The sequence below is a fragment of the Colletotrichum orchidophilum genome, assembly GCF_001831195.1.
Source record: "Colletotrichum orchidophilum strain IMI 309357 chromosome Unknown Scaffold_3.1, whole genome shotgun sequence".
In the NCBI taxonomy this organism is placed as follows: Eukaryota; Fungi; Ascomycota; class Sordariomycetes; order Glomerellales; family Glomerellaceae; genus Colletotrichum; species Colletotrichum orchidophilum.
In genome coordinates this window covers 346,206-370,305 of record NW_019172959.1, presented here as the reverse complement: position 1 = coordinate 370,305, position 24,100 = coordinate 346,206, and the positions used below count along the sequence as shown (strand labels likewise).

At 51.4% G+C, this 24,100-nt stretch overlaps 10 protein-coding genes across 10 annotated transcripts; 5 read left to right on the top strand and 5 right to left on the bottom strand.

The window, feature by feature from the left end:
* Positions 1–727: 727 nt before the first annotated feature.
* CORC01_00511 (bacterial alpha-L-rhamnosidase domain-containing protein) lies at positions 728–3,488 on the top strand (the record flags this gene model as incomplete). The annotated part of the gene is made up of 2 exons (XM_022612168.1): positions 728–2,530; positions 2,583–3,488. 2 exons carry the CDS (start codon positions 728–730, stop codon positions 3,486–3,488), a joined length of 2,709 nt encoding a protein of 902 aa, XP_022481307.1.
* Positions 3,489–3,871: 383 nt separating this feature from the next.
* Positions 3,872–4,329, bottom strand: CORC01_00510 (uncharacterized protein; the record flags this gene model as incomplete). The annotated part of the gene is made up of 2 exons (XM_022612167.1): positions 3,872–3,958; positions 4,021–4,329. 2 exons carry the CDS (start codon positions 4,327–4,329, stop codon positions 3,872–3,874), a joined length of 396 nt encoding a protein of 131 aa, XP_022481306.1.
* A 912-nt stretch (positions 4,330–5,241) lies between these two features.
* Positions 5,242–6,302, top strand: CORC01_00509 (uncharacterized protein; the record flags this gene model as incomplete). The annotated part of the gene is made up of 4 exons (XM_022612166.1): positions 5,242–5,295; positions 5,597–5,815; positions 5,868–5,958; positions 6,016–6,302. 4 exons carry the CDS (start codon positions 5,242–5,244, stop codon positions 6,300–6,302), a joined length of 651 nt encoding a protein of 216 aa, XP_022481305.1.
* A 736-nt stretch (positions 6,303–7,038) lies between these two features.
* CORC01_00508 (GDSL-like Lipase/Acylhydrolase) lies at positions 7,039–7,874 on the top strand (the record flags this gene model as incomplete). The annotated part of the gene is made up of 2 exons (XM_022612165.1): positions 7,039–7,461; positions 7,515–7,874. The coding sequence occupies 2 exons, from the start codon at positions 7,039–7,041 to the stop codon at positions 7,872–7,874; spliced, it is 783 nt and encodes a 260-aa protein (XP_022481304.1).
* A 433-nt stretch (positions 7,875–8,307) lies between these two features.
* Positions 8,308–8,909, bottom strand: CORC01_00507 (uncharacterized protein; the record flags this gene model as incomplete). Its single annotated transcript, XM_022612164.1, has 2 exons — positions 8,308–8,313; positions 8,460–8,909. Coding segments are annotated over 2 exons (456 nt in total), but the record flags the coding sequence as incomplete, so codon positions are not given.
* Positions 8,910–9,900: 991 nt separating this feature from the next.
* On the bottom strand, positions 9,901–10,173 carry CORC01_00506 (uncharacterized protein; the record flags this gene model as incomplete). Its single annotated transcript, XM_022612163.1, has 1 exon — positions 9,901–10,173. The coding sequence occupies one exon, from the start codon at positions 10,171–10,173 to the stop codon at positions 9,901–9,903; it is 273 nt and encodes a 90-aa protein (XP_022481302.1).
* Positions 10,174–14,651: 4,478 nt separating this feature from the next.
* Positions 14,652–16,212, top strand: CORC01_00505 (uncharacterized protein; the record flags this gene model as incomplete). Its single annotated transcript, XM_022612162.1, has 7 exons — positions 14,652–14,881; positions 14,934–15,042; positions 15,107–15,247; positions 15,305–15,650; positions 15,707–15,820; positions 15,876–15,954; positions 16,017–16,212. The coding sequence occupies 7 exons, from the start codon at positions 14,652–14,654 to the stop codon at positions 16,210–16,212; spliced, it is 1,215 nt and encodes a 404-aa protein (XP_022481301.1).
* Positions 16,213–16,440: 228 nt separating this feature from the next.
* Positions 16,441–18,234, bottom strand: CORC01_00504 (NCS1 nucleoside transporter; the record flags this gene model as incomplete). Its single annotated transcript, XM_022612161.1, has 3 exons — positions 16,441–17,695; positions 17,747–18,017; positions 18,075–18,234. 3 exons carry the CDS (start codon positions 18,232–18,234, stop codon positions 16,441–16,443), a joined length of 1,686 nt encoding a protein of 561 aa, XP_022481300.1.
* Positions 18,235–19,043: 809 nt separating this feature from the next.
* On the top strand, positions 19,044–22,218 carry CORC01_00503 (hydantoinase/oxoprolinase; the record flags this gene model as incomplete). The annotated part of the gene is made up of 3 exons (XM_022612160.1): positions 19,044–19,098; positions 19,222–21,138; positions 21,197–22,218. The coding sequence occupies 3 exons, from the start codon at positions 19,044–19,046 to the stop codon at positions 22,216–22,218; spliced, it is 2,994 nt and encodes a 997-aa protein (XP_022481299.1).
* A 214-nt stretch (positions 22,219–22,432) lies between these two features.
* On the bottom strand, positions 22,433–23,944 carry CORC01_00502 (uncharacterized protein; the record flags this gene model as incomplete). The annotated part of the gene is made up of 5 exons (XM_022612159.1): positions 22,433–22,988; positions 23,060–23,433; positions 23,488–23,555; positions 23,612–23,648; positions 23,711–23,944. 5 exons carry the CDS (start codon positions 23,942–23,944, stop codon positions 22,433–22,435), a joined length of 1,269 nt encoding a protein of 422 aa, XP_022481298.1.
* Positions 23,945–24,100: the final 156 nt, after the last annotated feature.

Genomic DNA, 24,100 nt, shown 5'->3' with positions numbered 1-24,100 from the left:
CACCATTAAGCTCAAGAATATGCTGGCAAGCTCATCGGGCCTGGCACAGAGCCTAGGGCAGCTTTAGTCCCCAACAGATAGCACCAACACCCATCCAAACCGAATCGCACTCCATTCTCCTTCATTTCACCATTGTTCATGATCTGGTCAGCTCATTTATCATTGCCGGCGAAGTTGTTGGGCAAGCATGTCGGTTGATTTAGATAGGAGTAAGTAGGCCAGGTGGAATAGAGCATGGTACATATGGATGAGCTGCTACAGCTATTACTTCGCTCGGACGTGTCGGAACACTACGGTGAGGGGCTGGCAAAACACCGGCGATTCTTCAGACTCCAACTGAGCCTTTTCTGTCTTGATGTCCATTTTTGGGCTTTGGAGGCTTTACTTCGGAGTAGTAAAGACATTTGATTGGTGATCATTCAAAATACGTGGAAACGCCCCTCCTTTCCTCGGGATCAAGCTCCAGAAAAGCGCCATCCACAACTGGTCAGCAGACGAACCCCAGACAAACTCGTCGGTCTAGTCTTGTCCGTTCGTTACAACATCGCACCGATGGGAGCTCTTCAACTTGGTCAAATATGTTGCCATACAGCTAAGAAGTCATTTGGAAACAAAATCAAAGGACGAGTTTTTAAGAAAAACTTTCTACGCAGTCGAGCAACTTATCCTACGAACACGCCTGAAAAACCATCACCTCGAACTAAAAGACGCATCCCTACGCATTGGCATGGCAGGATTATGCGTGGTTGATGTACGCGTCGATCACTATCGACCACCGTACACACTCGGTATTCACGTAGAACGTCCCCGGATCTCCTGGCGCTTCAGCCATGCGCCCCCAGATTTCAACCTGGGCGGTTGGGAGGTCAAGATCCAGAAACCTGATGGGTCTCAGTCAGTTATCAGTAACAGCCAGTCCGGCAGCCACGAGAATGTCTCTCTCTCAGTTGACTGGCCTGAAAACATCGTGATACAATCTCGCCAAATCTATTCGATAGAGGTGAGAGCGGGAGGCGTGAACGAAACCGAGTTCTCGCCATGGAGCGAACCACTCGTCTTCGAGACCGGCCTGTTGTCGCGCAGCGACTGGACCAGCAACCTGATCTCGGCGCCGTGGGCGGAAGATAGCAAGAGCACGCCGCAACCTGAGGACTTGTTCCGAAAGGTCTTTGAAGCGAAGAGCAGCGTCCGCTCTGCACGGCTTTACGCTACGGCACAAGGTGTCTACGAAGCAGAAATCAACGGCCAGAGAGTGGGCGATCATTTCCTGGCCCCTGGCTGGACTGCGTACGACGGGAGACTGCAATACCAGACCTACGACGTCACATCACAAATCACCTCAGGTGCATCGAACTGCATCGGTATCCGCGTAGCTGAAGGCTGGTTCAACGGTCGCATTGGATTTGAAGGTGGCAAACGAAGCATCTGGGGCACCCGCACTGCGGCTCTTGCTCAACTCGAAATCACCTACGAGGATGGTTTAATCGAGACAGTCATCACCGACGATAGCTGGACGACTACCCGGGGGCCCATAAAGCTTGCCGAGATTTACGACGGCGAAAAGTACGATGCTACCACGGAGATAGCGGGATGGTCCAATAGAGAGTCGACATCTGAGACTTGGCACGCAGTTCAAGTACTCCCTGCGCTCCCCGACACGACTGATCTCATCTGTGGCTTCGGGGAACCAGTCAAAAGACTCGAATACGTGAAGCCTGTAGAGTTGATCACAACCCCGTCAGGCAAGACAGTTCTGGACTTTGGCCAGAACCTCGTCGGATTCATCCGCATCAAAAACGTCAAAGGTGAACGAGGCAGTCAGATCACTCTACTCCACGCAGAAGTCCTGGAAAAGGAAGAGCTCGGGACTAGACCCCTGCGAGATTGCAAAGCCGAGGACATTTACACCCTCAAAGGCGACGAGAGCGGAGAAACCTGGGAACCGCGCTTCAGTTTCCACGGCTTCCGTTACGTCCAGGCCGAGGGCTGGCCATTGACCGCGCCCAATATCAAAGACGCGATCGAGGCTTGCGTTTGCCACACCGACATGGAGGAGGTCGGAACCTTTTCTTGTTCCGACGGGGCCTTGAACAAGCTCTACAGCAACGTGAGGTGGTCGATGCGCGGCAACTTTTTATCAGTGCCGACAGATTGCCCTCAGAGAGACGAACGCCTCGGGTGGACCGGGGATCTGGCATTGTTTGCACCCACTGCCACCTTCATCTACAACTGCTTCGGGATTCTGAAGAATTGGCTGGCCGACGTGGCTCATGACCAAAAGGTTCTGGACGGCGTCCCGCCAATGGTATCTCCGAACGTGCTCATCGGGCACCAGAATTGGAGCAAGATCAGTGCAAACGCAATCTGGCACGATGTTGTGATACTTGCGCCTTGGGCACTTTACGAGGAGTACGCTGATGTTGGTATTCTGCGAGATCAATACCAGTCCATGAAGACTTGGATCGAAGTAATTCCTCGGAACAAGACTGGGTCCGTTCATCTTTGGGATTTCAACCTTTTCCAGCTTGGAGTAAGTTTTCAGTGAGATACTTGCGAGTGAATGGTCTCACTGACACGTTCAGGACTGGCTGGATCCAAACGCTCCTCCCGATGAGCCCATGAAGGCAGTGACTGACCCGCCTCTGGTCGCCAATGCCTTTCTTGTCAGATCGCTTGACCTAATCACCAAAGTCGCCGCGCTATTGTCTCGAACTGAAGACGTAGATCGCTTCCAGAAAGAAGCCAATATTGCCCGCCGAGAATTCCAGGACGAGTACGTCAGCAGCAATGGGCGTCTCACGTCAGACTCGCAGACCGCCTACGCCCTGGCAATTTGCTTCAACCTGCTTTCGGAGAAGCAGGCTGTCAGAGCAGGAAGTCGACTCGCAGAGATCGTCCGGCGTAATGGTTTCAGGATTGGCACCGGGTTCGCTGGAACACCATACATCTGCGAAGCGCTCACCCTAACTGGCCATAGCGACGTGGCCTACGCGATGCTCCTCAATCGCAAGTGTCCTTCGTGGCTATACCCAGTCACTATGGGCGCAACCACAGTCTGGGAACGCTGGGACAGCATGTTGCCCGACGGAACTATCAACCCTGGCGACATGACCTCTTTCAACCACTACGCGTTTGGCGCAGTTGCCAAGTTCCTCGTTGAACGTCTTGCGGGCTTGCACCGCCTGGAGCCCGGCTGGAAGCGATCGAGGGCAGAGCCGGTCTTGGGCGCTGAGTTTACGCATGCCTCTGCTGAGCACGTCACGCCATACGGCAAGGTTGGTTGTGCATGGAAGCTTGCTGACGAGGGAGAGGGCCGCTCGCGACTCAAGGTCGATGTGGTTGTGCCACCCTTCACCGAAATGGAGGTAGTTTTGCCAATCAGAGATGGGAAGAGGGTGGAGATAGTTGGGTCGGGCGAGTGGTCATTTGAAACGGAATATGAGCGTAAGTACGAATGGCCGGTCAAAGAGCTGTCTCTCTTTCCGTAGTAGTTGTGGAGGTTTTGGGACTACGAACGGGGGCTTTGCTTAGGAGTAGGGACCTTTGTAACTTAAATTCGACGACCTCTCACTTCCAAGTCCTACACTGAAGGTGTCTGGAGGTAGCGATGATGATCAATTAGACACGTGGGGATGAGATTTCACCAGAAGTAGTGCAGTAACGAACGTCACTATTTCACTTCGAAGCCGAAGACTATATACTGTCAATTATGGAACGTAGCCGTCTTCCCAGACTATGAAGGAAGGAACCAGTCAGTTGTCTCAGTTGTATATGTGACACTACGTCGCAAGGCCTGTGGTACCTATGCTACGGCAAATCTAGTAGGTAAAAGCAGACCTGATAACGACGGCGTCCTCAAAGTAGCCAACTTCTAGTAGTCGGCGTCACGCTTCTCCTCATCGCGCTTGTATGTGCCAGCCGACTTGATGATGATGTTGGCCTTTGCGGCGTCGGCGTACTGTTCCCATCTATTAGTACCTTACACGTAGATGCAATTGTACATGAGGATCCTTCACGAACCTCTTCGCCGCGCTTGTAGGTGCTGACGGACTTGATGTAAATGGAGTCCTTTGCCAACTGCTCGTAATCGGCCTCGCGCTTCTCCTCATCCCTCTTGTAGGTACCAGCCGACTTGATAATGATATTGGCCTTTGCAGCATCCGCGTAGCTGGCGGCGCGCTTCTCTTCATCCCTCTTGTATGTTCCAGCAGACTTGATGATGATGTTGGCCTTGGCGAGGTCGGCATAGTCAGCGGCAGGAGCGGCGACGGGAGCGGCGACGGCGCCGATGGCCTGAAGGGCGAGGATGGTGACGATGGAGAGCTGCATGGTGGCGGCAAACTTGGAACAATGGCAGGACCTATGGAGAAGGAGGACCGTGGAGACAGATTCAAAGAGAGCCGAGTCTTGTTCAACCGATTTTTATATCACGTCCTCACCCTTGTCTTTAAATGTGCGGCAACGAGAGAAACGTTACCCCTCTCGGATGGCGAATGCCTGGATTATCTTGCACCTTATCTGATCCCGCAGCTTTGTTATCCAAATGATCCCTACCAGTGCTCCTCTGTGATCATATTACCAAACAAACAGGATCATAAGTCCCAGATGGGAAGGTAAATAGAGCGGGAAGGTGACGTGTAGCCTATCTAGGCTGTCCCTGCAGGATTAGACAGCTGCAACCAAGACGAACAGAGTTCGGGTTTGACCGGTCCCTGGAACCTCCCGAACCTTCTATTCACGTAGCTGACCATACAAACTGCGAGAATCTCAGTAAACCGGGCACGCCTTGGGCCGGGTTCCCAATCCCACGGTGGCGGGGTTGCGCTTCCAATTATCTCGGAATTCCACGATTAGGTGTGCCTGGAATCAGATATGCAGGTATCCCGCTGCTCTAAGTGGACGACCTTGCCCGCAAAGCTTATATGGCAGTGGTCCACAATATGCTGACCTGGAATTTTTGACGCGGCTCCTTTGCGGAAACTAGACCTGAAGAAGAAGCTCAAAAGTGAAAGGATCGCGCCATGCAGAAGTAGGCTGCTGAGTGTATCATCGTTCCATCCACAGCGTGGCGCGGCAAACCTGTTGCCACACGTGCATACCAATCAGCGGGAACTAGTTTTAACTGAGGTTAACTGAGCAGGGAACTCTTGCTCTTCTATGCTGCCCTCCTTTTGTTTGTCATTATTGCCAACGTGCTCAAAGGCTTCTTTCTTTTTTCCAACTCTGATATCGTTCGCGAAGATGTGGTGGAAGTTGAAATCATCTTACGAAAGCCTGCCACAGTCAGAAGGCAAGGTAGCTGGAATACCGACTCACAAATCTTGGTTTACACACCGTTGGCCACGATCAACAATTTGGCTTGGTTTTACCAACTTATTCACAATTGCGGGTTTGATTTTCATTTTCAGTCGCAGTGAGTCTCAGGCTGTGTTCCTACAGAAATGTACTGAAAGTCTATCGACGATATGTAAGTATGTGCCGATGGGGCTCCTCTCCCCACTCAAAAAGCTGCTACTGATTGACCGTGAATGAAGCACCGGCATTTGAAGCTGTCAAATACAAGGCACCTGATCATTATAATGCTGAGTTCAGGCAGACTAACAAGTGGCGTGGTCCTCCCGGGACGCATTCGAATGAAGTTGACATTGCATGGCACGAGATCGAACTTGGGGCCGGCGGCATCCGGGTCACAGCCGAAGAAGTGGAAATGCTCAACATGACCGACTCGCCGGAAATGCCATTTCACAAAGTCCCAGATGCGCAGGGCGGCGGATACTTGGCAATGCTCGAAGTTTTCCACCTTCTTCATTGTCTGGTGCGTGCTTGTAACCGAAACCATTGACAGGCAGGTACTGACAGCATCTCAGAACTCTTTGAGAATGGGACTATTCTACAACTACGAGCACTACAAATTCCTAGACGAGGGTGTCCCTGACGAAAACATTTACAGCCACTTTGGTGCGTTTGGAAATTCTCCAAGATTCAAACGCACAAGTTCTGAATCTAACAAAACAGATCACTGCATCGATATGTTGAGGATGAATTTGCAATGCCAGGGAGATGTAACGCCAGCCCTGTTCGTTGATCCTCTCGACAACCCCAAACGACGAGACGCCCTGCCGAACTGGTCTTCCATGCACACTTGCAGAGACTTTGATGCCATTCTGGATTGGAACAAGCACGGCCCGAGATCTGTGCGATGGCGCGATGCCGGGGCGAACCCATCTTGGGACCCAAACCTCGAGGGGGCCGAGCCGCCTTTTCCGCCAGAGGGTAAGAAAGAAGAACACCACCACTCCTAGGCGCCTTTTTGGCCGGCGTAATGGACATTTTAAATGCTGCATTGGTGGTATGGGTCGGATTTGGGTACAATGAAGCCAACGTATCTATTAGATGTTGCTCTATGGCATTGATGGTCGTAGAACATGTGAATGCAGCCGCTCCTCATTCCCGATTCTAGGGTACAGTTGCGACGATACGAGAGATAAATCGATGCGGAAGACATATCACAGGACTTGGATGATTTGGGTGCAATACGCGCATGTCGGCTGAATGATGCCACGGGTCAAGCCGAGTGACAGGTGTGGACTCCCCCGCACTCTTGTATGCCAAGCTTCTCCTTACCCGAGGTCGTCCATATTGGCAGTAAGATCAGCGAAAGCAAGATCTCATCTCCGCAGCAGCTGTGACGCGCCCAAGTTAAAGCATTACTATTCCAGGAGGTGCGCGAGGCTTCACAATAAAATCCAGGAAGTCATTGGTGGGATTGGCGTGGGACATCGCGGCATTGGCGCCCTGGCTGTCGTGATCGCTTTGCTCGGCTTAGTCTCCGCCGAGGTGCGACGATGCAACTTTGATAGTCTGTTAGAAAGGGGAAACTAGATTAAAGACTCATTCGCCATCGCCATAATTCAATTCAGCATGCCTAGCTAGCAACATAGACCCGACCTTACTGGCCTCATTTTTGAGGTTTTGGTTCTCCAGCATTAACTGGCGATATCTCAGGTCATTCCAGTCAGAAGCTCTCAAAGCAGCAAAATGAGATTTCACCAGATTGTTTCCATGCTGGCCGCGGCGTTTACGGCCGCCTCCGCTGTTCCGTTCAGTTCAGTTAGCGCACTTCAGATACGCGATGCCAAGCCTCTTTACTTCCTCCTGGCCGGCGATTCAACGGTTGCTGTCGGCGGAGGTTGGGGCAACGGTTTCCTGTCATTTGTTGAGTCACCAGCCAACGGGAAGAACTACGGCAAGGGCGGAACAACAACTGTGTCTTTCCGGGCTCAAGGTATCTGGGATACCGTTATTGGCGAGGTCGAAGCAAACAAAGATGCATTCAGCCCGATTGTCACGATTCAATTTGGCCACAACGACCAAAAGGTCGCGGCAAACATTTCTGCCGAGCAATTCCAAGCGAATCTGGAGAAATTGGCCAACGAGGTCACGGCTGCTGGCGGTACCCCTGTGAGCATGAGATCCTCGAGGCATCTACTAGTCATGCTGAATGTTCACCACAGATTCTTATTACGTCACTTACCCGCCGCACTTTCAGCGGCGGTAAGGTCATCCAGAACTTGGAAACTGAGCGCTTCAGAGCCATTGCCGCCGCGGAGGCCGTGGGTGCGACGTATCTAGACCTCAATACCGCTAGCACCAACTACATCAACGCCATCGGAAACGAGAACGGACACAAGTATGACCTGGCATCGGGCGATTCCACGCACTTGAATCTTGCAGGAGAAGTTGTTTTTGGCCGTCTTGTTGCAGACCTTCTCCTCGAAAAGCGAACTGATCTGGCCGTTTACATAAAGGAGAACAAGGCTCTCAGTGACAAGATCAAGAATGGAGAATTTGCGACGGGCGACGAGACTGATTGAATTTCGTGAGCACATTTCTTCCAACAGCAATTGGAGCATTGAGCATAATGTCTCAGCAATCCCTGGATTTGACCAACTACATGTACAAACGAAAGACTTAAATATCGCTAGTAGATGCTACCTATACCGAACAAGAACGCTGCCGATTAACGGTTTGTGGGTGAGAGGTGAAAGCTGTATTCCGAAGACATATCCCGTCAAACATCACAGAAACTTAGGTTCTTGAGATTCATCTTCGTACCTCTACGATATTTTCATGAAACCGAAAGCTGGCTCAGGCGTATGCAGAGATAAATTCTTCATGTATGAACCATATGGAGCGAAACTGGGAGTTGGTGTACCTGCCGTCACCTCTCGCCAAGTCGGACTGTCTGATATACTAGCGTGGCGCAGATGAATTATGCCGATATTGTTAAAGCCCAGCCGAGACCAATCAATTCTATAAATGGAAGGTATACTGCAGTTGCAAGACCTGCAATACCTTCGAACATGCAAAATATGAGGTAGTGACTGGCTGTGAAATTTCCGCGCTGTTTTTGTGATGTCCCCTGGGAGATATTGGCAAGCAACCAAACATGAACTTACCAGAATCTTTTCGTTGATGCTGCATAAGTAGACCCGAGGATGAGCATTGAGGTCCCCTAACATGCATTGAAAGCTCTGAAGAGGAAGAATAGCTCTGGTCAAGGCGCCAAAGCCGTTCCAATTGTAAAAACAAGAAATAGTACGATGCTGTAAGGAAGACATGTAGTCAGACGTACCCAGTTGTACTTGTGGAGGTACCACAGACAGAGCGACGGCCGAAAATGTCAGCCCAAGGCCCCTCCATATGAACGCCGATAGGCCCGTGAATGTAAGGAAGACCGTATTGCTGATGCTGATTACATTCGCCGTTGTGTGATGGGTTGCGACAATTTCTGGACCAGCGGCCAGCACAGTGGTTCTCGAAACTTGCGCGAGAAAGCCGCAGAATACGGCAGTTGCGGTCAAGGCGCGCTGCTGAAAGGTTTTGAAGCGAGAGTACACTGACTTCGGGGCTGGCGGATGCCATTGTGATGGAGTCGGCTCTGATTGAATAACAATGAACTAACGGACTGACAAACTTCTCTTCGAGATATTATGTTTTTCAAGATATCTACTCCGTATTACCATATCTAATCGCCCGGGCCGGAAGAAGATTTTTAGCTCAATTGGAGGGAAAGCCAATATCGAGCGGACAAAGATTCAGGCCATGCTAGCCAGCCCAGGCCACCGAAGCGCATTGGGAGACTGCTGAGGGGCTACAAAGAGCCTGTTAATACCGGGGAATTGCCGCAAGGCACAATGACTTAGTCTAGCAACGCTGGTCCCCGTCGCCGGCTGCCGGCGCAACGGTACAGCGGCCAAAACTATTCCTCTCGGCCGAGACCCGCGCCCTGTAGTGGTGACCTCCAGACATTCTGCCGTCTACCGGTACTTGATTGCTTCATGTTACCTTAATTGAGGAAGCCATTGGGATGCTTGCTGCAAGAGTTACGGGGATGTCACTATTTAAAGGCAGAGGTGAGGAATCAGGTGGTACGAATGAAATTAGAGCCCCCTTGGAAACACTCTTGGTTGTCAATGGCGCTCTATGCTATCATGAGTATTTGCAACGAAATCCTCACCGTCTACTTATCTGTGTATTACCAATATATTCCACCTGAGTATCACAAAGCGGCAATTAAGAGCAGGATTGATTCTCGTTGTCCGTGTCCCGCCCGCAAGATTATTCCAGAATTTGCCCACCGACCACCAAACGCAAAACGTCCAAACAGCCGAGCACCTCGCAGCTTTGCAACCAAAACACCACGCCTGAGCGCCACGGGACCAGCAATCTACGGACCTCCGCCCAGATCCGTGAGCAGACGGCACGGCTGAAAAGAACCAGGTGAAAATTTGCTCGATCCGCCAATAACGCATAAACGAAGAAACTCCTTTTATATCAAGAAAATCTACATGATGCAAATTCCCCTGTTGCATTCCTACGTAGCGGTCAGTAGCAGACTCATTGTATGTTTTGGGGATCACTGATAGTAGACAAACCCCTTTGTTGTGAGCCACGCAGATCTTCAGAAAGACAAGTTAGCCACATTACTTCGAACTTTCGAAATACTCCTATAGCAGGATCAAGAAGAGGAAGACGTACGCAGTTCTTGGCTCCATCATGTCTGCAGCATACTTGGCCTTCTTGAGGGTATACGGCGCGCTTCGCCAAAAGAGAGGGGTTCGCTGCAGACGCAGCGGCAGCCAAAACGACGAGAGACAGAAAGAATTTCATCGTGCAGATGAAGATTGGTAGACTGTTGGATGGCTGGGTACTGATTACGTGGGTGCGATCAGAGGTTGTAAGCATACGAAGAAACGGTTGCGCGACCTCGTGGTTTTTAACAACGGAAATGTTCCCGTCATCTAGTCGTGGCATCGACTTTTCGCACGGACTTTATATGCGTTTTTGAGCAATTGAAACTTGGATCGCAACGCATTGTTCTACGCTGTGACGAAACTTCACCTTGTCGGATATCAGCCGAACGCTAAAAGTCGCCAGACCATGCGTGTAGAATTCTTTGGTGAGAATGGCATTCGTCATGGACTGCGTGGTTGGGAACATGATTAAGGCCCCGGAATACTTTTCAGGCGCACAGTCAGCGAATTCATAGCTTCAGTCAGCAAAACATTTTGGCGTCCAGCATTTTGCATAGAAGTGTTAAATCTCCTTTGTCAATGACGTCAAGACTCGATGGAAATCAGGGTATCGGCCTGGATTTCGAAATTCCTCCACGTTGTCGACGAGAACAAGTGGTTGCTGTCTGTGAAGTAGTCCGGTACATGAGGTCAAGCAATGAGCCCGTCTGATCTTTCTGCATTCGACGCAGCTTTGAATGGCATAAGGCTGGCCTCATGCTAACTTAGCGCGTGTTAGCGCATGCGAGCAGCCTGGATATGGTTCAAGTTGACAACTTCTTCAACGATGAAAAGGTAAAACCCGTCCAGAAAAGAAATGGATTCAATGAGGCCTCGGCTACCCCAGCATGATCACGTGTTCCCTGGTCTTCAGTGCGCAGTCGGCCATGGTCATTCTTGTTTGCATCTTAGGCATGGATCTCTGGGGTTCTTATACATTTCATCGTCGACAAAGACAGATACCTGCCTTGTGTTTGTGATACCTTTGCTTCTGCTACGGCAGGCAGAGATGATTCTTATCCTCCGAGTCACCGAGCGATTAGTCGCAGTCTGTCGTGACCGACCAAACATCTCAATACCACGGTCTACAGTCCGCAACCCTCGGGCGTTGCTTGCAATACTGTCCCACACGTAGGTAGGCATTATTATCGTGTTTTGTGGACTTATGGTTCGCAGCCCACGGTCCAGCAAGTATGGTTTTGAAGCAGGGCTTGAGACATGGGATAGAGGCTGCTTTAAGCGCAACGAAGATTTCGACGGTCGTCCTGGGCAAAGAAAGCATTAGAAGGCGAACAATCAACGCCAGTGCCCATTGAGAACTACTCAACGATATGAAAGTATCAGAACCGACAAACTGGAAATCTCCGTGCTTGCCATGACTCGATATTTAGACGTTGCGAAGAATGTGATAGGCTATTCAGGGGAAGGGATCAATGAGGGGTCCGTCTCATTCAACACATGTTCAAATTGATGCAAAGTTGTACCATTTCCCAGCCCGTCAACATCACGATTTCAACAGCCAAGAGTAACCATTTGTCAGTGGATCCATCACATCTGACGTCCCGGCACATGGACCTGTCACTGTGGATCTGTCTGGGGGGTCGGAAAGTTCGGATCATCGAGACAGTTCTTGCACCTATGAAGAGGATGCCACATGCCCCGATCGGGAACAGTGCAGTGGTGCCATCATTTTACGTATTATCAAATTATATTGTGGTTGCAGGCCAAATTGAAATCCCCTGCTAAGTATCTACGGGGCGCAACGAGGGTGCTTTGCCGATTGTCTACATAAGCAGTGGTATTTTGACCTTTGACGCTTGAGCTCAGCCATTCGTCTTGCAGAATTTCACGACCAATGGATCACTGCCAGCAAATACGGAGTACATGGCCGGGGAATAAACTTCCCCATCATACCACAGGACATACCAAGAGTTCTGAGCAGCTGTTGATGCCGGTTCCCGAACCATTTACCCGGGTCGGGTCGGGGTAAGCCATGGCCGACGTTACATCGATCAAAACCAACTTTGTTCACATCCAACATCGCACAGATGGAGACTTGTTTGGGTTAAGCAATGCAACTTAGCCATTGATCTCTTGGCCGTCATGATTCACGAAGAATCCTTGACGTACTCCTCTTTGCGATAGTCAAACGCGCTGTTGGTAGCCTAGACCAGGCCTTCAGACTAGCGGAACGTCTCGACTCGACCTTGTCGCCTCTGAACCATTATTGAAAACCTTAACTGGGCCGAATCTTTCTTTCCCGCGTGAAGCCTGCAGTATGTTTACATATTGCACTTCTACTCGGGTCTCGCTGCAGATATTCGCCCGCTCATCCTCACTTCGCAATTGGTCGCCGGCAAATGCAACTATTTTGCAGGGATGGAGCTGGCGAGGGACTGTGAATGACTAGTGAGGTTCACTCTAATACATATATATCCACCTCTCACATGTGTCGGACTAGTGCGTGTAATTAAACTGTCAGTGCTGTAGTTCATACCGGCTGGCGCGAGCATGGGACGAAATAATCTTGGCGCTTCCTTTAAAAAATTTGGGGCGTTACAACAAGCATACTCAAACCTATCTGACTTCCGAACGGCTTGTTGGGAGTTCTTAACAAGGCCGGGGTCGATAGACATTATTGCGAGAGCTTCTCTGTCGGCCAGGCTGCTTACACTGCAAGTGCCAAACACGAGACAGCGCGAGGCATGCTTCATGAAGTGTGCCGGGTACATAGATGATGCTGTGATTCCCAACCAGCAGTTGAACGGCTTTAAGTTCTATGGTCCCAGACTCTCCGGTTCACCAGCGCGCCAGCCCAATGAAACAAATCAAGCAGGTGGGTTGTATTGAATAGCTTGACTCTCTTCGTGACGATATTTAGTTATTTAACAAATTCAAGTTCAAGTCAATATCATGACTTAAGGACTATGAACAGTGAAACGGTTTCCATCTCCTCATTTTCATTCTAAACGCCTAGTATTCAACGTCATTCTGCGGAGTTGAGACAAGTCATCTTCTGTCCGCGTCGTGCGAAGGGAGCCGTGGAAACCGGCGGTAAACAATCCACCACCACTATCTCTACGGGAGCCGTGGAAGGCCGTTTGCCGCCGGCCGGAAAGCATACCTCTGAGATCCATAAGGAGCTAGTCTCTTTCAAGCGACAGGTGCACCCGGTGATTGTCGGAGATGAATCTTTAACTTGACAGGTTCCAGTCACATTCCTTTGCTATGCACAATACACCTAGCGCGCCTACTTTGTAAGGGGATGGAAATGGGGCAGGTGGAGAGGTCCCTTTCGCAAAGACACATTTGTTGACGCTGAACCCGGCCCACGACTCAAGTAAGTGTCTTCAGCCTATCGTTCTAACATTGTTGCAGGACCTCGGCATTAAAGACTTGAGTCAACTCCCAAATTTTAAAGAGAAACCCGAGAAAAGACCGAGACTTCGATGACGACACCTTCGGGGTTGCGGCGGGCGTATGCCTCTCGGATTGGAATTTGCATGGTGAATAAGAAGTACCACACACACAATTCGGATACACATGCATTTAAAGATACCCGTGCGGGTATCGGGGACTCCCGAGGATGCGTCGAACCTTTGCCATCAGGCCGACCCTGGCGACCGGCTCCTTGTACGATGGATCGTGCGGTCTCGGCATCCAGAGGGAGGTGGCAGCCACGGGGTTGCAAGTTCTTTAATAAATAGACTTTGATTAACTATGTATATTGTCACTATAGTGCACGGCGGGATGGCAAGTGGGCAACAAAATAATCCGCCGCTAATACATCTCAACTCTCCTCTTTTTCATCACGGCTAAACGTACAAAATATCGCACAAAGAATGTACTGAGAGAAAATCCAATTGAGAAAAAGAAGACTAGTAGTAGTAGCGGTTGTGGTGATGGAAAGAAGTTGGGAGGATGTGTTGAGCAGCAGAATCTTTCATTATCCGTTCGGATAGGTGGGAGGTCTCGAGAATAGTCAAGAATTGAGTCAGTGGAGAATCAAAGATCTGAATACAACCCAGCCAAACCAGCGTCCTAATACGTCTTCCCTCTAAAATCTATTTTACTTCTTACTATTAAACTTAATTAAACACAAAGACTGTGTATATCACACGAACATGGGTACCTAAGGCTTGTTTCTTCGTATAATCAACTCGTATCATGTAAATGAAAAACTGAGTTGTTCTGGAGCTGACAGAAGGGCAGTGGTGAAAATGTGGGTGTATTCAGATCTTTGTGTCTCCACCGTATGAACTCCTCTTTTTCCACCCCACCGCACTATTGCAGGCATATCGTATACAGCGCCGCAGGCCGCAACAACCTCTGGATCAAATAATTCTAGCATATTTTTGGCAAAGACACCGAAGCTTCCTATCAACACGAAAGTAGGAATTCTCCAACCTGCCGGCATGATGACCTCCAGATCCCGACTGTGCACTGCTAAGCTCGTCTTTATTTATCTCAGTCTCCCCTGATCAGTCCAGTTGATTGAGTTTATAACTCGTCCTTTAATGAGATACTCACCTTAGGTTTTGCCTGCAACTCATCCAGTTAGGCAGTCATATCAAAATGAAGGCTTCAGCTCTCCTCTCGTCGGCCATCCTAGCTGCGGTCACACTCGCCGCACCCTCTGTCCGGCCACGCGATGACTTGGCCACACACGAGGCCCAGTTTGCCAATCTCACCGCGAGCATCCAAGCCAATGTGCTCAAGTCACTAGACGAGCGCGAAGCTAGGTTGAAGCAGGACGGTCAAGAAGCCCCCTGTAAGGCAAGGAACATTGTTTTCCGTCGCGAGTAGTGAGTACTTCAACTTATCCCCAAAAAATATCGGCGACTAAGAAATCAACAGTGGCGCCTTGTCAGAGAGCGAGAGGCTTTCGTATGTCAACGCTGTCAAATGTCTCCAAAGCCTGCCCCCTCGAACACCAGCCAATGTCTCCTCTGGCGCTCGATCTCGGGTGTGTATTCCGCAACCCTCATTTCATAATGAGTGATTAGAACCAAGACTAAATCGTTCATTAGTACGATGACTTTGTCGTGACCCATATCCAGAAGACCTTAACGATCCACTATACTGGTAACTTCATGCCATGGCATCGATGGTTCGTTCACCTCTATGAGAAGGCCCTGCGTGAGGAATGTGGCTACACCGGATTTCAACCTGTGAGTTCAGTTTGAATCTGTCCAGGTAATGCGCCATTACTAATGGCGAGAGGATAGTACTGGGACGGGCCCAAGTATTCTTCCGCACCTGAAAAGTCGCCCATTTTCAACGGAGACCCTTACAGTCTCGGTGGAAACGGCGAGTACGTCCCCCACGATGGGCCCGTCGTCACGCCACGGGAAGGGTCTGGCGACCCAATCATCCAACTTCCTGCCGGTCTAGGCGGAGGATTCGTGAAAACTGGTCCGTTTGCCAACATGTCGGTCAATCTTGGTCCGGTCAGTGGTCTTCAGGGTACGGTGGCCGGCCCAGATGGTGGCCTAGGTTACAACCCTCGCGGCTTGAAGCGAGATGTTGGCCCGGCTATGACCTCAAGATATAACAACTACACGACGGTGTGGCGTCAGTAATTCCCTGTGCAACCTCTCACTGATTTTGTATGCTGACAGATTTTGTAGAATTGCTCCTCAAGCCCAACATCTCAGAATATAGGCGCTTGAGCGAGGGAGTTCTTTACACTGCTGAGATTGGTCCCCACGGTGGTGGGCATTACACAATGTCAGGAGATCCAGGTGAGGGGTGCCAGTGATACAAAAATTTTGATAGTAGAGCTAATCAGACGCTTAGGTGCGGACCTTTTCACGTCACCTGGCGACCCTGGGTTTTGGGTTCATCACGGCATGATGGACCGCATGTGGGCTCTTTGGTCAGTAATCATCGTAGGGTTCGATCGAATTAACGTATCACTTCTAACACTTTGCTCCTCAGGCAAGCGATTGACCCTGCAACACGTTACACGGAGCTGAGTGGAGGTGAATACGGCCACCTTACCTGGGCCAACAACCCAGCATCCGAGAAGGCCCAGCTCACGGACATGCTCGACTTTGGATACTCGGGTCCCTCGATCAAGATTGCAGATGTGATGGACACTTTGTCAGGTCCATTCTGTTACTTCTACCTCTAGGGTATTTGTTGTGGGAATGCCCTATGGAGTCCGTGTTTGAGCCAGGAGTGTTGACTTTTGCGCCAAAGCTTTGAAGCCTCGTTTCATTACGACTAGAAAGAAGTACCTGGAATAGTTTCCGATTAAAGGACGATAGATTCAACTAGAATAGTGTCTAATAAACTTCCTCTTTCCGAACAGACACTTCGTGAGCGGCAAGCGCCGCGCTTCAAGAGAAACATTTGACATCTACTTCGGCGTTGAACTCACCCATGTTCGACGACCTCGCTCCGGACTATCATCTTCCATACCCTTGTGCGAGCTCTCAATGATCTCTGTATCAAGCGCGAGCACTCCCAGCTTCCTTGCTTCTTCATCAGTGAAAGTTGCGTAGTAGTCCACGTCGTCAATGGCGCCAGCTTCTGGGGGGGGCCATAAGGTGTTGATGGCGAGGTGTAGCAAGAACGATATAGTAAAGCCTAGAGGAAATGCCAGATAGTAAAGATTGATCCAACCCTCGGCAATCTTGATGCTATTCGGGGTAACGCTGGCGGCAAAACCAGGGAGCTGTGTCGCAAAACCGCAGACCCAAGCAACGAAAGTCCTGGGGTTGAACCCCTTGTAATAGTAGAAAGAGCCATCTGAGCGTGGGTGGTAGAGATCTGACAACTTGATTCGGCGTCGCCGGATGATAAAGTAATCGCAGATCTGGATGCCGATAATCGGACCAAGGAAGACGCTGTAAGCAGAGAGAACACTGATGAAAACGGCTGCCGACGACAGAAGTTCCCATGGGCAAAGCGCGATACTCAGCACGAGGCCGATGTAAGCTCCGCGCCTGATGTTGATGTATCGGCAGAACAGGCCAGACAGATCCATGCCAGCCGAGAAAGCGTTATCAATAGCGTTGATGCTTAGTTGGCAGCAGAGGAGACCGAGACCGGCGAAAAAGGCGCCAGCACGGCTTTTGGCGTTGTAGTTTGAATCAAGCCATTCTTGGACGATCAAGGGCGGGTTCCAGATCGGTTCGCCGTAGATGGCGCCAGTAGCCGAAGCAGCCAAGCAGCCAAAGGTAGGGAAGATGGCCCCAAAGAAGATGATGCTGAACCACTGTCCGAAGACCTGGTCTCCGGGCCTCCGAGCAAAGCGACAGTAGTCCGGCTGGTTCGTCAAACCCACAGCGATGCTGCCGATGACCGTGGTGATGCCGTGCACAATCTGCCAACCAAGTTCGCTTGAGGACATTGATTTTGATCCCTGACGGACCAGAGACCCTGCTTCGCCAGCTGTCGCCAATGCCCATATCATGATGGATATCAGGGTAACCGAGGAGATGATATTGAAAGCAAGAAGCAGTCTCTGGATCTTCTCAGGGCGGATGTACAGAATGGGGATGAGGAGAACGTTGAAGATGATCCAGCCAATGAAGTTTTTGGTGGTCAGGTGCGAAGAGGCGGAGAAACCGTTGCCCATTGATTCGAATGAAGGGAAGATTGCTGAGAGGCTGGAACTTATGAGCATATCGTCGCGCAGAGACGGTGGGAGAGTTACTGACCAGTTAACCACTGTCAAGCCTCCGGTCCACGACTGAACAGCAAACCATACCAAGCTGAGGATGATTCTCTGTATCAGGATAATGTACTGCCCGTACACACCCCAGATGTATCGGGAGACAACTGGAAATCCAATGTGCCAACGTGCACCTACATGTCCGTTGAAGATTGCAACGACCGCAATGATGACTTTGCCAATGATAATGGCAATCACGCTCTGCCAGACAGAGAGTCCAGCAGCGACGAGAGACGCTCCTAGTTGCCAGTTGGAGACTGTCATGACCAAATCAGTTGATGCATCTAGTCAATGGTAAGTAAAGCTTTACTAACTTGCCACCTGGTTAGTCAACCAGAACGAGATGAAAGTCCACATCGTCCATCTTCTACGGCTTGGAGGCAAAGGCCTGATGTCTTCGTTGATCCATATATTCGACTCGGCTACATCGGTGTCTGGTAGCCGCGCCCATTCCAATATTCCGCTGAGACTCATGTTGACGGCTGGAAACCTGATCCGTGTGCCATTTCTGCCAGAAAAGGGAATTGTACATGGCGGATATGCCCTTGATTTAATGGATCTGTGCCTCCATATTGTCAACCCAGCACCCACGCGCTTCTCGGGTGCAGCTCGGTATTGCTTCTGATACGTTCCATCGGCGCCCGCTTGGCAGATTGTCGCGTCATCTCAAGCCTCCGCCGATTAGCCAAACACCAGCACCTGTACGTTTAGATATCGCCTTAGGCTTTTTTTCCTCTTATCGTTGGAGAGTGCCTCCAAACCCTCGATAGGTGTGAAGCTCTTATCATAGTTTTCGCCAGAGTGTGGAGCAAAACCCGTGATAAGAACGGCATTGGACAACTTGAGATCCGCAACCCACGAGATACCAAGGTTACCCCGCAACATCATCACTCGGCATCTGGTGTCTGAACGTTTAAGCGCATGGATCATGGAGTAACTCTGCGGGTGTACCTGCCGGATTATCACTCATTATCTATACTTTGCGCCGTCCGAGAGACTAGTGGCAGACGGTATCTGACCGCAGCCGTAGTCTTGGGAACTCATTCAACCGCTTTATCCGCCAAGACCACATGCCTGTCGGATGACCTCCGACGACACGAGCTTTGGACAACGACCGGGTTTATCACCATTTGGGATCTTCTGGGGCGAGCTTCTCAGAACAGGGTGACTGAGTGCAACTTATATTAGTCTCTGATAATAATCAGATAAGTGAAGCAAGATATCGAGACGAAGTTCCAGGTTGGAAACATCGCAACGGATCGACCCGTGACATAACTACCAAAATGGGAGAGATGCCGCCATCACGAAGGACTGTGCGGATTGGTGTTGATGTGGGAGGTGAGTTCAACGAATCACGACCCCCCCTCCCTCAGTGATACTCAAGAACCGAGCTACATCATGCTCCTACTAGAGAGAGACCTCCCACCCGGGGAAGACTTAGCTGACAGCTCGTCTCTCAAGGCACAAATACAGATGCCGTCGCGATTGACTTGAGTCTCCAACAGACCGCGGACCGTGGTGTCCTGGCGCACTTCAAAACTCCAACAACCCCCGATGCAAGCGCAGGCATCGAGACCGCCGTGAGCACCGTCCTCGCCGCCGCCGGCCTGGCCGACTCGCCAGAGCGCATTGCGAGTGTCACCATAGGGACAACACACTTCATAAACGCCGTCATCGAACGTGATGTGCGTCGCCTGCAGCGCGTTGGCGTCCTCCGGCTCAGTAAATCCTTCCTCCGCGAGGTCCCCGCGTTCGCCGAATTCCCGCCAGACCTGGCAGCCGTGATCCAGTCTTACATGGGCATCGTCGACGGCGGATTGCACATTGACGGGTCGCAAGAGGCGCCGGTGGTTGAGTCCCAGGTCGTTGCCGAATGCGCAAAGATTCGCGCGAGCGGCGTCGGCGCCGTCGTCGTGTCTGGCGTGTACTCGCCTATTGATGAGGTCTTTGGGCAGGAGGAAAAGGTGCGCGACATCATCCTCCGCGAAGTGCCGGGCGTAGATGTCGTGTGCAGCAAAGAAGCCAGCGCAAGCATTGGCTTCATTGAGCGAGAGAACGCGGCCATCCTGAATGGTGCTATCCTGCGCTATGCGAGGAAGACTGTGAGTCGTTTTCGACTCGCGATGAAGAGGCTGAATCTCTCTTGCCCGCTCTTCTTGACGCAGAACGATGGCACCATTCTGGACGCAGCATCTGCGGCAAAGATACCGATCCGAACGTTCTCTAGCGGTCCCACGAATTCCATGCGCGGCGCCGCCTACCTCGCGGGTCTCGACGCCGGTGGCGACAGCTCCGCTATCGTGGTCGATATCGGCGGGACTACATCTGATGTTGGCGTGCTGCTTCCATCGGGTATGCCGCGACAGGCATCGGCCTACGTGACTGTCGCCGGCGTCAGAGTCAACTACTCGATGCCCCATCTTCACTCCGTCGGCCTCGGCGGAGGCTCCATTGTCAGGAACGTGGACGGCAAAGTCAAAGTCGGCCCCGAGTCTGTCGGACTCGAGCTGACTTCCCGCGCGCTCGTATTTGGCGGAGACGTCTGCACGACAACAGACATCGCAGTCGCAGCTGGCAAGGCAGTCGTGGGCGCGACTGAGCACGCCAAGGGCTTGGACCCTAGATTCGTTGAAGAGGCGATCCTCCGCATCAAAGCGCTACTGGAGGGTGCCGTCGACGTTATCAAGACTTCACCGGACCCTGTCCCGGTACTGCTCGTCGGCGGAGGCGCTATTCTGTCACCGGAAAGCCTAAAAGGCGCCTCCAAGCTCGTCCGTCCGCCCTTTCACGACGTCGCAAATGCAGTCGGAGCTGCCATTGCACGTGTCTGCGGTGCCGTTGATATCGTACAGGGTACCACTCACCAGACGGAAGGTCAAGCCATCGAGAGCGCGAAGAAGATGGCTGTCGAACGCGCCATTGCTGCTGGTGCGATTCCGGAAAGCATCAAAATTGCCGAAATCGAAACGATGCCGCTGCAATACGTTGCCAACCAGATCCGAACACTTGTCAAAGCAGTTGGCGACATTGACCTCCATGCCAAACTGGAAGAGGTAGCCGAGGAAGACGAAGAAGATGACGGCGAGGAGCAGGCTGAGGCAAGCAAAGACCTGACCCGGGCGACTGTTGAAGAAGAAAAAATTGATCCAGCCAAGTATAAGCCAAACGTCGTACGGAATGCAAGCGGGGTTTCGGAATGGCACATTACCGAAACTGACTTGGAGTACCTTGCTGATGGCTGTTACGTGCTCGGTTGCGCAGGCGGCGGGAGCCCGGCGGCCTCCAAGATCCAGCTGCGCAACATGCTCAGAGCCGGACACACGATGCGTGTCATCGAGCCTTCTTCGCTCAAGGATGCAGATGTTATCTACTGGGGTGGTACGTGTTCCTGCCCTAACAAAGGCTGGGATTTTGGCCGTTCGCTAACAACAATCAGGTCACATGGGCTCGCCGGCTGTCTCCATCGAACGGCTACAGTCCATCGAGACGGTAGATGCGTTCAGGGGTCTGATGGAATACCTTCGCCACGACAAGTTCGACGCCGTCATGGGTCTCGAGATTGGTGGTGCCAATGGTCTGGAGCCATTTCTCGTTGGCTCGTCCCGATTTTACGACAGTCCAATCATTGATGGAGACTGGATGGGTAGAGCATATCCGACATATTGGCAGACTACATTGGCTGTACATGCTCCGTTAGAGCTGGTTCCATGTGCCATTGACTCCGGAGATGGCAAGACAATCGTCATGACCAGAGCCCCCAACGACGAAATTGTCGACCGCGCTCTGCGAGCCTCATGCTCTGAGATGGGTTCCCGGGTAGGCATGGCAGCCAAGCCGACAACAAGCGATAGGGTCAAGAAGTTTGGCGTTCTGAACACGGTTTCTCTTGCATGGCGGATCGGACGCTGCATCGCGCTCTGTCAAGCAACAAACACCATGAGCACGGTCGCCGAGTCCATCATCAAGGAAGCCGGTGGTCTCGAGGCTGCCAAGGTATTGTTCAGGGGTAAGATTATGAAGGTCGAGAGGCGCCTTTTCAAAGGCCATTCCTACGGCGAAGTACATATTGCCGCCTTTGAGAGCGGTGATGAAGACGAAGCCGCAAACAACAAGGAGAGAATCACTGCCGTGGCGCAGGGAGGGACGATGAAGATCCCCTTCAAGAATGAGAATATCCTGGCAGAGCACATTGATGAGAACGGCAAGACAAGCATAGTGGCGGCTGTGCCTGACTTAATCTCAATCCTGGACAATGAGTCGGGCAGAGCTCTTGGGGTGCCTGAGTTCAAATACGGCTACCGAGTCACAGTCATTGGTATCACTTGCTCACCGCGATGGACCGAGACATCAGCTGGGATAGATATTGGCGGGCCGAGAGCGTTTGGATACGAACTTGACTACAAGCCACTAGGGAAGTATGTCGAGCCCCGGAGTGTTCTGCAAGAGTATTCAAATTAGATGAAGGACGAGTACTGATGGGGGGGGGTTTTTGCGAGGACCGCGTTATGGAGAAAAATACGACCAAGATTTGTAAGATTACACGTGAACCCGCGCAATTCGTATATGAATCAGCCTTGCAAATCATCAATGATGCAAATGAGCATGTATAAAAGTCTAAGATGGATGTAGCATGAGCAGGAGTCTACCACAACGGGAGAACCAACTCATCCTCTCAAGCTTGGTCTGGTTCGGATATAGCCCTCCCAATCGTAACCTCCTGTGTCACCACAGTCGTGGTCCGTATTTGTCCTCTAACATGTTGATCCTCCCTTCCGCTGTCCCTCTTGCTCTTGGCACGAGGCATCTTATCTGGGCGTTCGGCAGCTCCCGCGCTGACGCTGACAGTGTACTCGGCCGACGTCTGAGTCTCCTTCCCGGACAGCTCCACTCCTTGCTGGCGAGTCAACTCTTCCGTACTGCTCAAGGGGCGGTGATGTCTCCGTCCGTGTATGCGACTAGCTCTTTGGTTGCTTTCGCCAGGCTGGGCGTATGGGTTGGCGTACTTTGATGGCCTTCCACTACTTCTGAACGGCAGCGAAGACACAGAAAAGAAGCGGGGCAAAAGAGTGACAAAGATCGGCCGAAGTGTAGGAATACACGCCGCCAGAATGCCGATTGCGACCTCCAAGAAGGACCATGTAGCTGCGTCCACGTTATCCCAGTACGGGTCTTTGGTTTCCGCGGCTACGCGCAGGGTTCGGATCCGGAGTGCGGAGATGATGCAAGTGCTAGTCAAGGCGAAGAGTCAGAACAATCACCAACCCGGTACAGCTTGAGGGACGTAGGAGACGAAGCTTACAAGAAACCAAGGCAAAATACCACGAGCAGCACTCGCTTCTGGCTCCGGGGTAGTTGCAACGAGTTGATGACTGGAATCGGCATGCTGAATATGGCGAAGTCGGCTACCAGGTTGATGCCAGCGTTGGTGTACCAAACGGGAAGAAAGTCTAAACATCGGCCTTCAATAGTCGGATCCCAGAAAGCGGCGACGGGAAGACAGATCATTGGAAGGAGGAAACAAAGCACGGCAGTCCATGTGATCATGAAAGCCAGACCCCATAATGTCACCTTTTGCATGATGTCAATAGCAAAGATGCGACGGTACTGTAGCAAGATGGAGATCTTGACGAAACAGGTCGCAACGTTGTACATAATAATCGAACTGTAGAAGGACTGTTGTTGCTGTAAGTACGGGCACCCAGCAGGAGTGATTCTGATAAGTTGTACCTTCATGTAGGGAACATAGTCCTCTGGGGGCGGAACCCATGAATGGAGGCCGAGACCCCATCTGCTTTCTGCCGGTCGTTAGTTGGAGTCCCTGCGTTGATGATTGCCCGTCTTTCAGACTTACCAAGTCCGATGGTAGCAGCTAATGCGAGGAGAAACATCTGAACAAAAACCGGTGTGAGCCGAGAGGTTCAGATTTCGGGAGGGTCCTCTTAGTACTTACTTGGGCGACGACCATGACCGAATCGTCCATTCCGAAGGTCCGGAGCATCTTGGCCCTGGTGTAGACCCTGAGACCAACCGCTGCCGTCGAGAGAGTAGATCCGACTGCCAGAATGGCAACTATCTCTCCAAATCGGGACTGGCCATCAAGGGAATGGTCTACATTGGTGACGGATGCCTGTTGCTGAATATCTTGAATCGAGTCAAGATCTCTAACGAGGACGTTCGCCGCCATGGTTGACAGAACTCTGGAGGGCATGTACGGGTGGTGTGAATTCGTTCGGGTCGAGAAGTCCAAGTAGCATGAGACCTTATGCATATCCAAAGGACAGAGGTCTTCAGTCGTCCTTATTGTATTCTCTCAACGGGGAAATTTGCTCGCGTTAGATCG